General features: G+C 36.5%; 1 protein-coding gene across 1 annotated transcript in view; it reads left to right on the top strand.

Moving 5' to 3' along the window:
* Positions 1-13977, top strand: part of GPHN (gephyrin) — a gene marked incomplete at its 5' end in the record, with an annotated part of 348385 nt that overhangs the window by 330072 nt on the left and 4336 nt on the right. Inside the window, 2 exons of the mRNA XM_039240741.1 lie at positions 2344-2408; positions 6184-6287. Of these exons, the coding sequence (XP_039096672.1) occupies positions 2344-2408; positions 6184-6287 (169 nt within the window). The remainder of the gene's footprint in view (positions 1-2343; positions 2409-6183; positions 6288-13977) is intronic.

Genomic DNA, 13977 nt, shown 5'->3' with positions numbered 1-13977 from the left:
TAATATCTATTATTTAAATTAATCTCAGCACCTGTGATGTATAATTTTGGTACTATTTTTATTTTCAGTTTATTTTTTTACCACTTCAACTTAATGCTCTCATCAGTTGCTAATGTTTATTATTCTCCTCCCTTAAAGTCATAACACTCTGCAACCTCAGTCATTGTATAAATCTGTTACATTCTGGTATCAAGAGGAGAATTGAACAACAAGTATTGAGTTAGAAGGAAATGGCTTTCCAGAACTTAAACGAAAGTTTCACACCCTAGTGATAAAACACTCATGATAGCAATGCATGATAAAATGTTTTGTTGTAATGGAATCTTTTTTAAATGAATACCTTTAGAGAAATCACAGTACCTGTCTCCAAGTTGTAAAAGATCATTTAAATTGGCTTTAAATATAATAGAAGGAAAGTATTACGCATTCCCTCCTCACTCTTATTATGTGTGTTAGTTTGCTATAATAAAATGGTTTAGAAGTTTAAGTGGGCTTCCTTTTACTTGGCCAGAATTTATACTTGTCTAAAGATAAGAATTTAAAGGTAATTGCTCCTTAATAGTAGAATAAGAAGAAATATAAAAAGCTCAAGAACAATTTAGCTTTGCTCTTCCCACATACAGTGCATTAAGAATGTAATTAACTTCTTTCATTTTAGACACAGAGATACTCAAAAAGACATTTGGAGTATTATCAATCAGGACTACCAATCCCAATTCTATAGGTCATCTACAGTGAACATAGCTGTTGTCAGGAGTGTATCTTGGAAATGATTTTCATCACACAATAACAGTCATTGCCAAATAACCTATTCATAAATTGATATGATAACCTAATCTAGTTTTTCTAAAATACAGCAAAGAATCAAGAGTATGCAAAAAGGGCCTTGGGGTAGCCAAAATAGATGTTACAAAGTATACATACTTAACACTTCACAGCAGACCCTCTGATAGCCTTGTCCAAATATGAACCATAAAATCAGAAAAATCTTGGTTCAAATCTTTGTTTTCCCATTTAATAGCTAAGTGATTTGAGCCAAATTTCTTAATCTCTGAGTCTTAGTTTCCTCATCTATAAAATGGGATGATACTTGTTACCACAGGGGATTGTTGTCAGAGTTAAATGAAATAATGGAGGTAATGCATGGATATTTCTTTAAAAATAATAACTTCTCTTATTAGTATTATTATTATCATTCTGACAATATAATTATTACTACTACTCACTGGTTCCCAAACTTAAAGCCAAATTTAGGGGACAAGATGATGGAGCCTAGCATGAAGGGAAGCCACAGAAAAAAACTAAGGGGAAAAAAAACAAGAACCTCAGTGTGTGGGATGGAATTATGGTTTATAGGTGAAAACAATACGTAATATACCCTTGTGACCCTACATCACTGTAGTACAGCAGAGTAGAATAAGTTAATAATGATGGTTGTGAATCATCAAAAAAAATGTTAATGTTCATCATATTATATTATTGCAAAAGCTAATGAGTGGTCCATTTTTGAAAGATCAAGTTGCAAAAATAATAAACTAAAAACAATTTGGGTACTTAAAAAGATAATTTTTCAATTACATGCAAATTTTAACATTCTTTAATGATTTTACATTTTTCAAGTTTCATTGTTATAATGAAATTTTAAGCTAAAAGTTTATAGAAAGCATAGTCAATAGAAAAAGAATCACTATTCTTACTTACACTTCAGCCCTCTCCCACGGCCCCATAATAAGGAATCACGTCAGAATCTTGAGGAAGTATAATTTGTAAATATTTTTAAGTAATATTGCTTTAATTTTGTTCTAGTCTAGTCTAGTATTTTATTTATTTTGACATTTCAAAAATTTCCCTTCATAACATTGTTTATGTTTATTGCTGAGTACAGTATTAAATGGTTGAGGAATACTCATCTTGAACAACAGGCAGTTATCTGGTAGACATGTATCACCAGCTGGTCTTCCCGTAATAAGAATGATTGTTGTAGATCTCCAGCAAAAATAGTATGAACATTATTAACTAGAAGGGTAGAGAAACTCCAGGATTTGAGATATATTTCTCTGGCACTAGCAGGAAATGGGGGCCGGTGGGGGGGGGGGGGGGCAGAAGCAAGCTATAGAAAACCAGGAAGTTTCATTACTTGAAAACAAAGATGCTAAAAACAAATTAATTTAAATGCTTTTGAAACACTTCATGGTATAAAGGTTTAAAGAAGAGTCAAAAGAAAAGTATTTTTATATGACAAATATTCTATAGGGAGAGCCACATAGCAAGAAAACTGGAGTACTTAATTTACTTATCATATTACTTAGCAGTCACTAACAAATAACCTCTTTTATTCTCTAGCCTGCCAACAACATTTGCAACCTTAGATATTGACGGTGTAAGAAAAATAATCTTTGCACTACCAGGTAAGAATAATTGAAAGAGTTTCTTTTGCTTTTTCTATAAAAATGATCAAAATCCTTTTGATCCCAGATGACCAGTTTCCTATCAGAGCACTCAAATTGGAATCTGGAAGACCTGGGCTCAAGACCCAGCTTTACTACTATATGACCTTGTACAAATCACATAACCTCTTTGAAGCTGTTTCTTCGTCTGTTAAAATGGAGCTAAAATCTACTTTGTAGGATTGGTAATATAGTATCTATTACTATATCAGATAGTATCTTTCAAAGTATATTACAAACCATAACCAAGTGTTAGCAGTCACTACATCTATCTGGGGTACCTGTTTTTCCTTATAGCAGATTGGTCAAAGTTAGCAGTTTAATCACCTCCCATAACGAGAAGCACTGTGTTCAAAGGTCCAAAGGGCCTTGAATCACCCATGAAAGTAAATGGTAGAACAAAAAAATACAAAGCTGGCTTTGGTCCTTACCAGATTTGGACTGGGATGGGGCAGGTAACGTAGAAGGAGAGGCTACCCGTGCTGGGTTTCTCAGTCAAACCCCAGACTTCGTAAGCCTGACCATATCACCGTCCCCATCCTCGCTCCTGTGTGAACAGAAGCTCACGTGTTCAGATTGTAGAAAAAGCAAAGTGGTTCCATTTATAAGACTTTGAAAGTCAGTTTTTTATTGATTTTTGGCTTGCAGTTAAAGACATGCTTTTAAAGTCATTACCAATCTTGATAAATTCTAAAGCAGTTTAGAGGTTTTGTGTATCTACTTGTTATTTTTTTCAGCTTTTAAAATTATCCTTTGATCTGTAGCAGTGTCCCATTCTCTATTTCTTGGGACAAATTCCGTCAGAAAATAACCTGCTTATTCCTTTCAGATGCACAAATCTGGTGACTTTGGGATATTTATCTGCTTTTGATATTAAATAAATCTCATAACAGTATAAAAAAAAGGAAGACAGAAAATTTTGAAAAGCATTTTTTGGAGTTTTGAGTTTTCAAAGCATTTCTAAAGTTCCTATCTATACACATAAAAGATTAGGTTTCTATCCTATAGGAAATTTTAAGAGAGAAGACATGTAAGTGAAGTAGGCCTCAAAATGTATCTATAGTAAAAACTCCTTAGGGCCTTTCAAGTACGTGTATGTATACTTAGACCCTCTGGAAAAAATGTCATTCTCTTCCTGGCTTCATTTTGCCTAGAAAAGACTGTTACTTTGTCTACAGAAGACAGGCCTTGCCCTATAGACAAAGAATGTTATACTGGTAGCCTGCTTTGACATTACTTATGAACTATTGTTCATCCACCAAAGAAGTTATAATTAAATAACCTATTTTCAAATTGCTACTTTCATTTGAAATTTTCTCTGCCCAGCCAGAATGAACCAAAAGAGGGCAGCAACAACCCAGATGTTCAGATTGCAGAACCAGTGAGGTGGTTCCTTTTACGAGGATTTTAAATTCATGATTGTATTTCTGCTTTCCTGAAGGCCACACATTTAAACTGTTTACTAATCCTGATAACTTTTTTTTTTTTTTTTTGAGAAAGAGAGAGAGAGATAGTGTGAGCGGGGAGGGACACAGAGAGAGGGAGACAGAATCTGAAGCAGTCTCCAGGCTCCCAGCTGTCACCACAGAGCCCAATGCAGGGCTCAAACTCACGAACTGTGAGATATTGACCTGAGCTGAAGTTGGACACTTAACCAACTGAGCCACCTAGGAGCCCCTAATCTTGATAACTTTTAAAGTGGTTTAAAAGATTGATATATCTACTTGCCATTTTTTTAACTTTTTAAAATTACTATAATAACACATGTTCACTATAAAAACATTAGAAAATACAGGTGTTAAGAAATGTTATCAGTAGGGGCACCTGGATGGCTTAGTCGGTTAAGCGTCCGGCTTTCGCTTAGGTCATGATCTCACGGTTCATGGGTTCGAGCCCCGCATCGGGCTCTGTGCTGACTGCCAGCTCAGAGCTTGGAGCCTGTTTCAGTCTGTGACTCCCTCTCTCTCTGACCCTCCCCTGCTCACGCTGTCTCTTTCTCTCCTAGAAATAGATAAAACATTAAAAAAAAAAAAAAAAAAAGAAATGGTATCAGTAATCCCTTCCCCACACACACAAAATAACCACTATTTGCAATTGTTTGCAGTCCATTTTTAGAGTAATTTTATAAAGCAGCATTGTTATAAGAATGCTATAATCGTTGCTAAACAATAGTTTTTTGTTTTTTGGGTTTGGTTTTGTTTTGTTTTATTTTGTTTGTTTTTTGCTTTCCCAGAAACATGTTCATCTGTGTATTTTGAGACAGGTGAAAAGCAATTAATTATCATTAAGGGTCTGCTGTGCTGTTGGACAATTCATTTTTCTATTGAAATTATTACTGTTACTCATCACATTTTGCAGCTTTAAAAAATCTATTCTTAACTACTTTTATAGGTAGAAGAAAATTAAAGGTATGGTTTTAGCTAATAATAGCCTAAACCATTGCCTTTTACTTTGATGATGCAATTAGCAGCACAAGCCAGGCCAAGGGAACCTAAAAAATCTAATAGTCGATCCCCAATCCTCAACGTACATGTACATGCTTGATACGACTGGATAAAAGTATTAGTAAAATTGGAATTTTAGACCCAGGAGGGATATTGAGAGACATATAGTCCAAACCTTTCATTTTGGGAAGAGTAAAATTAGATTCAGAAAGGTCTGGAACTCAGCCAGGCTGCTCAGTTTGTTTAGTTAATAATACCACATAAGAAACGATATCTGTGATTCTCAGCACATTTTTTTCATAGCCCACCTTTCCTTCCCTTGAAGTGCATGACATACCCAGATTTCTTCTTGAAGAGATACAACTGAATCCTTCAAGTTTTGCATATAATTTTAAAAGAACTTGGTGTTTGGGATAGTCTGCCCAGACTGCCATAACAGACTATCACAGACCAAATGGCTTAAACAACAGAAATCTATTTTCTCACAGTTCTGGAGACTAGAAATCTAAGATCAAGATGCCAGCAAGGCTGGCTTCTGTTGAGTCTTTCATCCTGGCTTGCAGATGGCCAACTTCCCACTGTGTCCTCACCTGACTTTTCTTCTGTGTACACGCACTCCTGGTGTTTCTCCCTCTTTTTATACAGACACCAGTCCTTGGTTTGGGACCTCATCCTTATTACCTCATTTAACTTTGATTACCTCTTTAAAGGCCCTTGTATCTACAAATACAGTCATATTGGGTGTTAATTTCAACATATGAATTTCCAAGGGACATAATTCAGCCTGTAACAGTATTCCTCTTCAAGTCCTTTGCATCTTAAATCATTTAGTTTTATTTTTTTAATTTAAGGGGATTTCTGGGCAGGGAGCAATTATGGATATGTTTCTTTATGCTTAATGTATTTTCTAAATGTTTTTGTACAGAGCATGTATTATTATGGCGATTTTAAAACGTTAAAAAAAATAGCAAGTACAATCTACTTTAAAACTTAAAAAGATTAGTAATGACTCTCAATGTATAGTTCCCAGAAAGGTGGAAGTAAATGGTATTAAACAGTTTCTGGGAATCAGAAGTTTCTGCATTTCACTGGTAGACAAATGTTGACACCCTCTGTGGCATTTGGCTGACTGTAGCCTATTCTGTCATCCTTCAGGATTTAAGTTGATTTAGAAGATTAGGATGTAGTGGTTAGTCACTTCGCTCTTTATGATGCCTGAAGGTATAGACAGTCATAATTATTTGGCAAATTTTTATATGTATACTGTAAATAACTGCTTGGTTGACTTTCAGGGAATCCTGTGTCAGCCGTGGTCACCTGCAACCTCTTTGTTGTGCCTGCACTGAGAAAGATGCAGGGCATCTTGGATCCTCGGCCAACCATCATCAAAGCCAGGGTAATGTTTTCTAAATGACCAGGAACCAAAACTGAAGCCTAATAACAATTAAAGATATGATTTTCCAAATGCCCAAAATAAACATCTGGAATTTTATATTCGTTTTGAGGGAAAATGTAGTTCTGTTCTCCCCATCATGACAGAAATGGAAGGAAAAGTGTCCCATTTATTCTCAGCCCACATTATTCCACAGCTTCTAAAGTAAATAATTTTTTCTGGCTAAAATCCATAGGGAGGTGGATATGTAATGATAAAATGGTAAATAGAATGAGACTGGCACTACCCTAAAACTAAACCTATATGGAAGAGGGGACAAGAATTCCCTTTCAGCTGTGTAAACTCACACAGGCCAGCTATTTATCTGCTCACTTTTCCTGGGACCTCACTGATAAATTTTAAACAATTCAGAAAAAGACAGTCAAAGGACTAGAAGGAGACTAGTGAGTCAGAAGAAAAGGGAGACCACATTGTTTGGAAAAGAACAATAAAGCTGAGAAATGATGCTTGAAAGGCCACTTGGAAATTAGAGTCCCCTTCTCCACCAATACTAACTTCAGTTTGATTTATTACTATTCAACTAATTATGTAACACAATTTCTGAATACTTATAAATTCTGAATAATTTTCTTGGTAATTTGACCTACAGCATCAAGCTATTGCTTGTTTTAAAAGGTTGTTTGAGATACAGTTTGTAATTGCACATATTTAATGTATACATTTTGATGAGACTGGACATATCCTTATACCCATATCATCACCACAGGCAAGGTACTAACCTATTCATCACTTCCATAAGTTTTCTTGTGTTCTTTTGTGTTTTGTTTGTTTATTTGTTTCATTTGTGGTATGAACATTTAACATGAGAACTACCCTCTTAACGTATTTTAAAGTGCAGAATACCACGTTGTCAACTATCGGTACTGTGTAGTACAACTGATCTCTAAGACTCATTCACCTTGTATAAGAGAAAACTTATACCCACTGAGTAACAATTTCCCGTGGCCCCCCTCCCCTCAGCCTCTTGACAATCACCATTCTACTCTCTGCTTCTAGGACTGTTTGCTTGCTTGCTTGCTTGCTTGCTTGTTTGTTTGTTTGTTTGTTTGTTTTGAGAGAGATAGAGAGCACCCAAGTGGGAGAGTGGCAGGTAGAGAGGGAGAGAATCCTGACCAGGCTCCACACTGTCAGCGCAGAGCCCAACGTGGGGCTCAATCCCATGAACCAAGAGATCACGACCTAAGCCGAAATCAAGAGTCAGTTGCTTAACTGACTGAGCCATGCAGGCGCCTCTGTGACTAACTATGTTAGATACTTCATATAATTGGAATCATGAAGTATCTATCCTTCTGTGACTGGTTTATTTCACTTAGCATAATGAACTCTAGGTTTACCATGTTGCTACAAATCATAGGAATATCTTTCTTTTTTTAAAACTAAATAATATTTCATTGCATTAATATAGCACATTCTCCTTCTCCATTCATCTGTCAATGAACATCTGAGTTGTTTACATATCTTGGCTATTATGAATAGTGTTACAGTAAACAAAGGAGTACAGTTATCTCTGAGATCCTGATTTCAGTTCTTTAGGATATGTCTTTTCAAGTCCTTTGCCTATTTTAAAATCAGGTTATTTGTCTTTTTGCTATTGAGTTATAAGAGATTCTTATATAGTTTGAATATTAATCCTTCATCAGATAGATGCTTTGAAATATTTTCTCCCTTGCTTTTTCACACTGTTGTTTCCTTTGCTATGCATAAGCTTTTTAGTCAGATGTGGTTCCACTTGTCTGTTTTTTATTGTGTGGATTGTGCTTTTAGTGTCAAATCCAAGAAATCATTGCCAAGACCAATATCAAAAAGCTTTTCCTGTATGTTTTCTTGTATTTTTCTATTTCAGGTTTTTCATATAAGCCCTTAATCCATTTTGAGTTGATATTTGTGTATTGTGTAAAGAAGGAGTCCAAATTTAATCTTTTACTTGTATGTATCGATTTTTTCCAGGAGTTAAACTGTTACTTTTCAAGAGCTTTGAAATAAATTCTGATATGACACAATGCTATGATTAGTTGACAGGAAGAACACAAGGCATAGAGGAGGAAAAAGAAATATTAATAAAATATTATTTTGAGAATGTATAGGATAAAACATTAAGAAAACCTAAGCTTCAAATATTCTTTCTTTAAATTAGTTTTTTAATTTTTATTTTTGAGAAAGAGAGAGACAGAGTGCAGCAGGGGAGGGGCAGAGAGGGAGACACAGAATCCGAAGCAGGCTCCAGGTTCCGAGCTATCAGCACAGAGCCCAATGCAGGGCTTGAACTCACAGACTGCGAGATTATGACCTGAGCCAAAGTCAGACACTTAACTGACTGAGCCACCCTGGTGCCCCTAAGCTTCAGATATTCTTAACATTGACCTTTTAAATATTGAGATTTTATAGACTAGCATATGAAAAGATATCCTCCTTTTCCTAAAATTTTAGTTAAAGCTCAACTAGATATTCTGAAAACAAATTATTGGGGGATTTTCCAATAATCATGGTGGTGGTCTTATTTTAAATTTAATGGAAAAAGAAGAAAAAAAAGCCTCAGTAAACAAAAAGTATTCTAGTCAAACCAGAAAGTCAGAGTCCTAAAGCTTAGACATCTAAACCAGTAATATGAATTTGCTCACCATTTTCATATTTGCTAAATTTAGAAAATAAGAAAAATCTCCATTGTTATGAGAGAAAAAGAGGATTTCTCTTTGACTCTGCAAAAGTTCTTATGAATTCTTTCATTTATTTCTCATTTTAACATTCATTATCTCTTGTCTAAACCTGACATTGTGGCAGCTATCCTTTCTGACAACAATGATGAGCTAGCGCTCTCTAATCACACTGATTCATGGTACCTTGTTCACACTGCTGCTCATTCCTGTCAACTCATGGAATTGAGAATTAGTCTAAGAATCAGTCCAACTCCTTTCTCCCACAGAGCAGTGTCACTGGGACTGTCAGAACGGATCATTAGTGTGCTTGGCTGTTTACTTCTTTTTGTTTTAACTCCTAAAATCACCCTCACACCTTTCCTGACATAACTGTCACTTTTAGAACATAACTTTATCCACTTCCTTGAAACGTGGTAAAGCCTATTGTCTCTATTTTCTGACCATCCAATATGCAGCTTACAGACACCACTTATTACTGTTCTCCAAAATGGCCACCATAATCACAGCCTCTCCCAATCCTTACTGCTTTCAGAAAGTGAGGTAGTTGTTAAATGCTGGTGTCAGTAACTCATAGTGCTGAATCTGATACAGCTATCCTGTGGTTAGGGCAATGCTGCATTATTTTAAAAGGTCAGCAGAAAAAAATGTCATCCTTTTATATCAATGCACTCTGACATCAACTTAGAATAAATACTTGCCCTGTGACCTGGGTCATTTATGGTTGAAGTTGAAATACTTCTGGCTTTCAGTAGGCAATTAAAAACATCATCTTAATTCATTGAATTATTAATCTAATGCTTCTACAAACAGATACCCTTTTGTGTTTCCTTAATAGCCCATCAAAGTACCCTGTACTGCCCCTTGTTCTCAACTTTTTTCTCCAGAAACATACCTGAGGTAACTCCTATTAGTAGTATTAACAGCCCACCTCACGCAATGATTAAGAGAAGGGAAAGGGAAGATATTTTCATCTCCCATGAGATCAGGGCAGCATGTTCTGAGAAAGTATAGGCATGTTGAACTCTCCTAGACTATTCCAGTTTGTCCATCTTACATCTTCTCTTGAGCATTACTATCTCCTCCTGCTATGAGAACTTGATGAATGCTTTCTGGCTGATGTCATAAACAGTAAAATACAAAGCATTTTAACAAATTTTTTTTGTTGGAAAATTACTAACGTGTTTGCAACTGTAGAGAATATTTGCAACTGTAGAGATATACAGTTTGCAATTGTATGATTATTTGTTGTGACAAGATCAGTCATTTATCATTAAAAGATATTATTGGATGCCTGTTATATAATATTATTATGTCCTATAGAGTAAAAAGTGGATATTGAAAATTATAGGACTTTCTGTGATATATAAGAAATATAAATCAGTTTTAACTTATTAGGAAATGAAAAATATAAAAATGAAAATATAATTTATAAAAATTTTGGAAAAGTTAATTTGAAACTGATCCATACCAGCATGTGCAAGATTTTAAAGTTACATGATAAATTTTAGATAAATGATTTACAGGGCAAATAAACTCAAGGATCTCTGTGGTAGACTAATGAAATCAGTGCCTCATAACTTTTATAGCACTTACCAAAAAAGTTAGTGTAAAGCTGCCTGACCCACTCTTTGGAAGCTTTGACCAGATTGGAGCAAAGTCCAGACCCCTAGCACCAACCAGGTCTTTGAGCATCTTATCTTGGGCCTCCACCCAAACAGAATTCCCTTTGGTCATCTGTTTTCTCACAAACTCTCTTCTCCAAACTATAGTCCTGAGTCCCAACCTATTCCCTTGAATTTTCGGAGCTTTCTTTTCCTCATTCAGGTTTTTGGCAACTGTCTCATAGTCTACCTCTCTAGCTCACCTCTTACCATCAATTGCTTTATTTCCACAATTCTAAATACCTTTATTTCTTCTTCAGCAATTCACACATCCTTTTACAATACCCTGAAGTACTCCATCTCAAAATCACCAATTCTGATATACAATTTAGGAACAAGGACAAGTTACTATCAGTAGATATAAAAGGGTAGAAACTCTCCTTTCATCCCTACCCTTAAGTCCTTAAGCTGCACTGGGTTTGTCACTTTCCTCATCCAACCAAAGGCCTGTGGTGTAGCATATCAACTTTTTTTTGCCTCTTCCTTGCATGATAGCCCACTCTAAAAATCCACAAACTTGGATCAGCCCTCCCTTCTTTATCCTTCACTTTTATTCCTGGGCCACAACTAGAGAAGAGTCTACAGCTGTTCACATTAGCACTTCCAATTTACAAACCTCAGCAGGGGCCCAAATTCCCCTCACGATCCTTTTCTGTCCTACAGATCAGCTTCTTCCCCTCCTCACAGCAGCCTTCCAGATCTTCACCATTCTCCCAAAGCTGCCTCCACAATCCATATCCTCTGACTTTTGTTACCAAATAATCCTGGCTTTGAATGATGGCTCCAACATTTACTAGAGTATAATCCTTGATGTATTTAATGGTTTCCCTTCTTCTAATCTTCCTTCCTCTTTTTTTTTAATTTTTTAATGTTTATTTATTTTTGAGAGAGACAGAGAAGCAGAGTGCGAGTGGTGGAGGGGCAGAGAGGGAGACACAGAATCCAAAGCAGGCTCCAGGCTCTGAGCTGTCAGCGCAGAGCCCTACAGGGGCTCAAACTCACAAACCATGAAATCATGACCTGAGCCGAACCACCCAGGCACCCCTAATTTTGCTTCCTCTTAAACCCCTGTCCTAACTCTAATCATGTCAGCATCTCCATCTAAGATGCTTCCATGCTTCACATGATCCCAGGGTTAAATCCAAACTGCTTATGTGAACGTAGGAGGCCCTTCACCCCACAGCCTTTTTCCCTCTCTAGCGTCATCTGCTTCTCATCCCGAACTCTCACCATATTAAGCTATTTACTGCTTCCAGAATGAACATGAGATCCCCTACCTATGCCTGTGATTATTCGCCTTCCTAGAAGGTTCTTCCCTAACCACCACCATCTCCTTTCTCAGCCAGCAAAACTCCTTAGTCCTAAGACTCAGAAATTATGTCCCCTATGAAGACTTTTTCGGTGTCCCTAAAAAAGGTTGACTACTTAGTGTCTTTGTGCCATTTTAATATCCTATTGACAGCTCTGGAAATAATATTATTGCACTGGATCTGCAAATAATAATTTACCCTGAGAATTTTTTTTAGGTCACTTCTCTAGAAGATGGACAAGACAAAGAAGAAGAACAAAATATTCTTACCTTTTTTATTAATACATTTTTTTAGATTTAAGTTCATTTAGGTTCACCGCAAAATTAAATGGAAAGTATATAGAGTTCCCATATACCCACTGTCCTCACACATGTACAACCTCTCCTGCTATTGACATCTGCACCAAAGTGGTACATTTGTTACAACTGATAAACCTACTTTTGTTTTTTTTTTTTGTTTTTTTTTAAATATATTTTTTTAATGTTTTATTTATTTCTAGGAGAGAGAGAGAAAGACAGCGTGAGCAGGGGAGGGTCAGAGAGAGAGGGAGTCACAGACTGTGAAACAGGCTCCAGGCTCTGAGCTGGCAGTCAGCACAGAGCCCGACGCGGGGCTCGAACCCACGAACCGCGAGATCATGACCTAAGCGAAAGTCAGACGCTTAACCGACTAAGCCACCCAGGCGCCCCCTGATAAACCTACTTTGACACATCATTATCACTCAGGGTTATTAAGGATTCACTCTTCCTGTTGTATATTCTGTGGGTCTTGACAAATGTATAATTACATGTATCTACCATTGTCCTTTCATACAGAGTAGTTTCTATGCTCTATTCATCCCTCCCTCTATGCTATAACCTTTGATCTTTTTACTATCTCCATAGTTTTGTCTTTTCCAGAATCATGCAACCTTTTAAGATTGACTCATTTCACTTAGTAATATGCATTTAAATTCCCTCCTCGTCTGGTGGAATTTATTTGTCCATCCACCGGCTGAAGGACACCTTGATTACTTAAGGTTTTGGCAATTATGGATAAGCTGCTACAGACATCTATGCGCAGGTTTTTGTATGGGCGTAAATTTTCCCTTTACTTAGGTAAATAGCAAGGAGCATGATTGCTGAATTGTATGGTAAGAGTATGTTTAATTTTGGTAAGAAACTGCCAAGCCGTCTTCCAAAGTGGCTGTACCATTTTGCACTCCCACCAACAATGAATAAGAGTTCCCATTCCTCCACATTCTCACCAGGATTTGGTGTGGCCAGAGTTTTGCATCTTGGCCCTTGGTAGATGCGTAATGATGATATCTCATTGTTTTGGTTTGCACCTCTCTAATGACATATGATCTTGAATATCTTTCAGTATGTTTAGTTGCCATCTATATATCTTCTTTGATGAGATATCTGTTCAGGTATTTTGCCCATTTTTTAAACTTTTTGTTAATGAATTTTAGGAATTTTCTGTATAATTTGGGAAACAGACATCCATCAGACATCTTTTACAAATATTTTCTCCCAGTTTGTGGCTTATATCCTCATTCTGTTGACACTTTTTTTTTCTAATTTTCTCCCTTAAACATTTAAATGTAGAACATACCATATGATACTATTACCACATAATACAGTTGTATCTCTTTTTTAATGTTTGTTTATTTTGAGAAAGAGAGCATGTGTGTGCAAGCAGAGGGAAGGGGCAGAGAAAGAGAGGGAAAGAGAGACTCCCAAGAAGGTACCACAATGTCAGTGCAGAGCCCAACACTGGGCTCAATCCCACAAACTGTGGGATCATGACCTCAGCTGAAATCAAGAGTGGGACACTGAACCTACTGAGCCACCCAGGTGCCCCCAGTTTTATCTCTTGAGTGAGTACTGCATGTCAGAAAAATATCCAAAAGGAAACAAAAGAAATAGTCCTAGTCCATAGCCCACTGTGGTTTTGAATGAATAGAAGAAGTCCTCAGAAGTGAAACATCAGGAGCATTTTAGGAGCTCAGTCAGTTAAGCATCTG

The sequence above is a fragment of the Hyaena hyaena genome, unplaced genomic scaffold (genome assembly GCF_003009895.1).
Source record: "Hyaena hyaena isolate Hyena2069 unplaced genomic scaffold, ASM300989v1 scaffold_179, whole genome shotgun sequence".
In the NCBI taxonomy this organism is placed as follows: domain Eukaryota; kingdom Metazoa; phylum Chordata; class Mammalia; order Carnivora; family Hyaenidae; genus Hyaena; species Hyaena hyaena.
The sequence above is the reverse complement of the archived record's forward strand: the minus strand, read 5'-3'. Positions and strand labels throughout refer to the sequence as shown.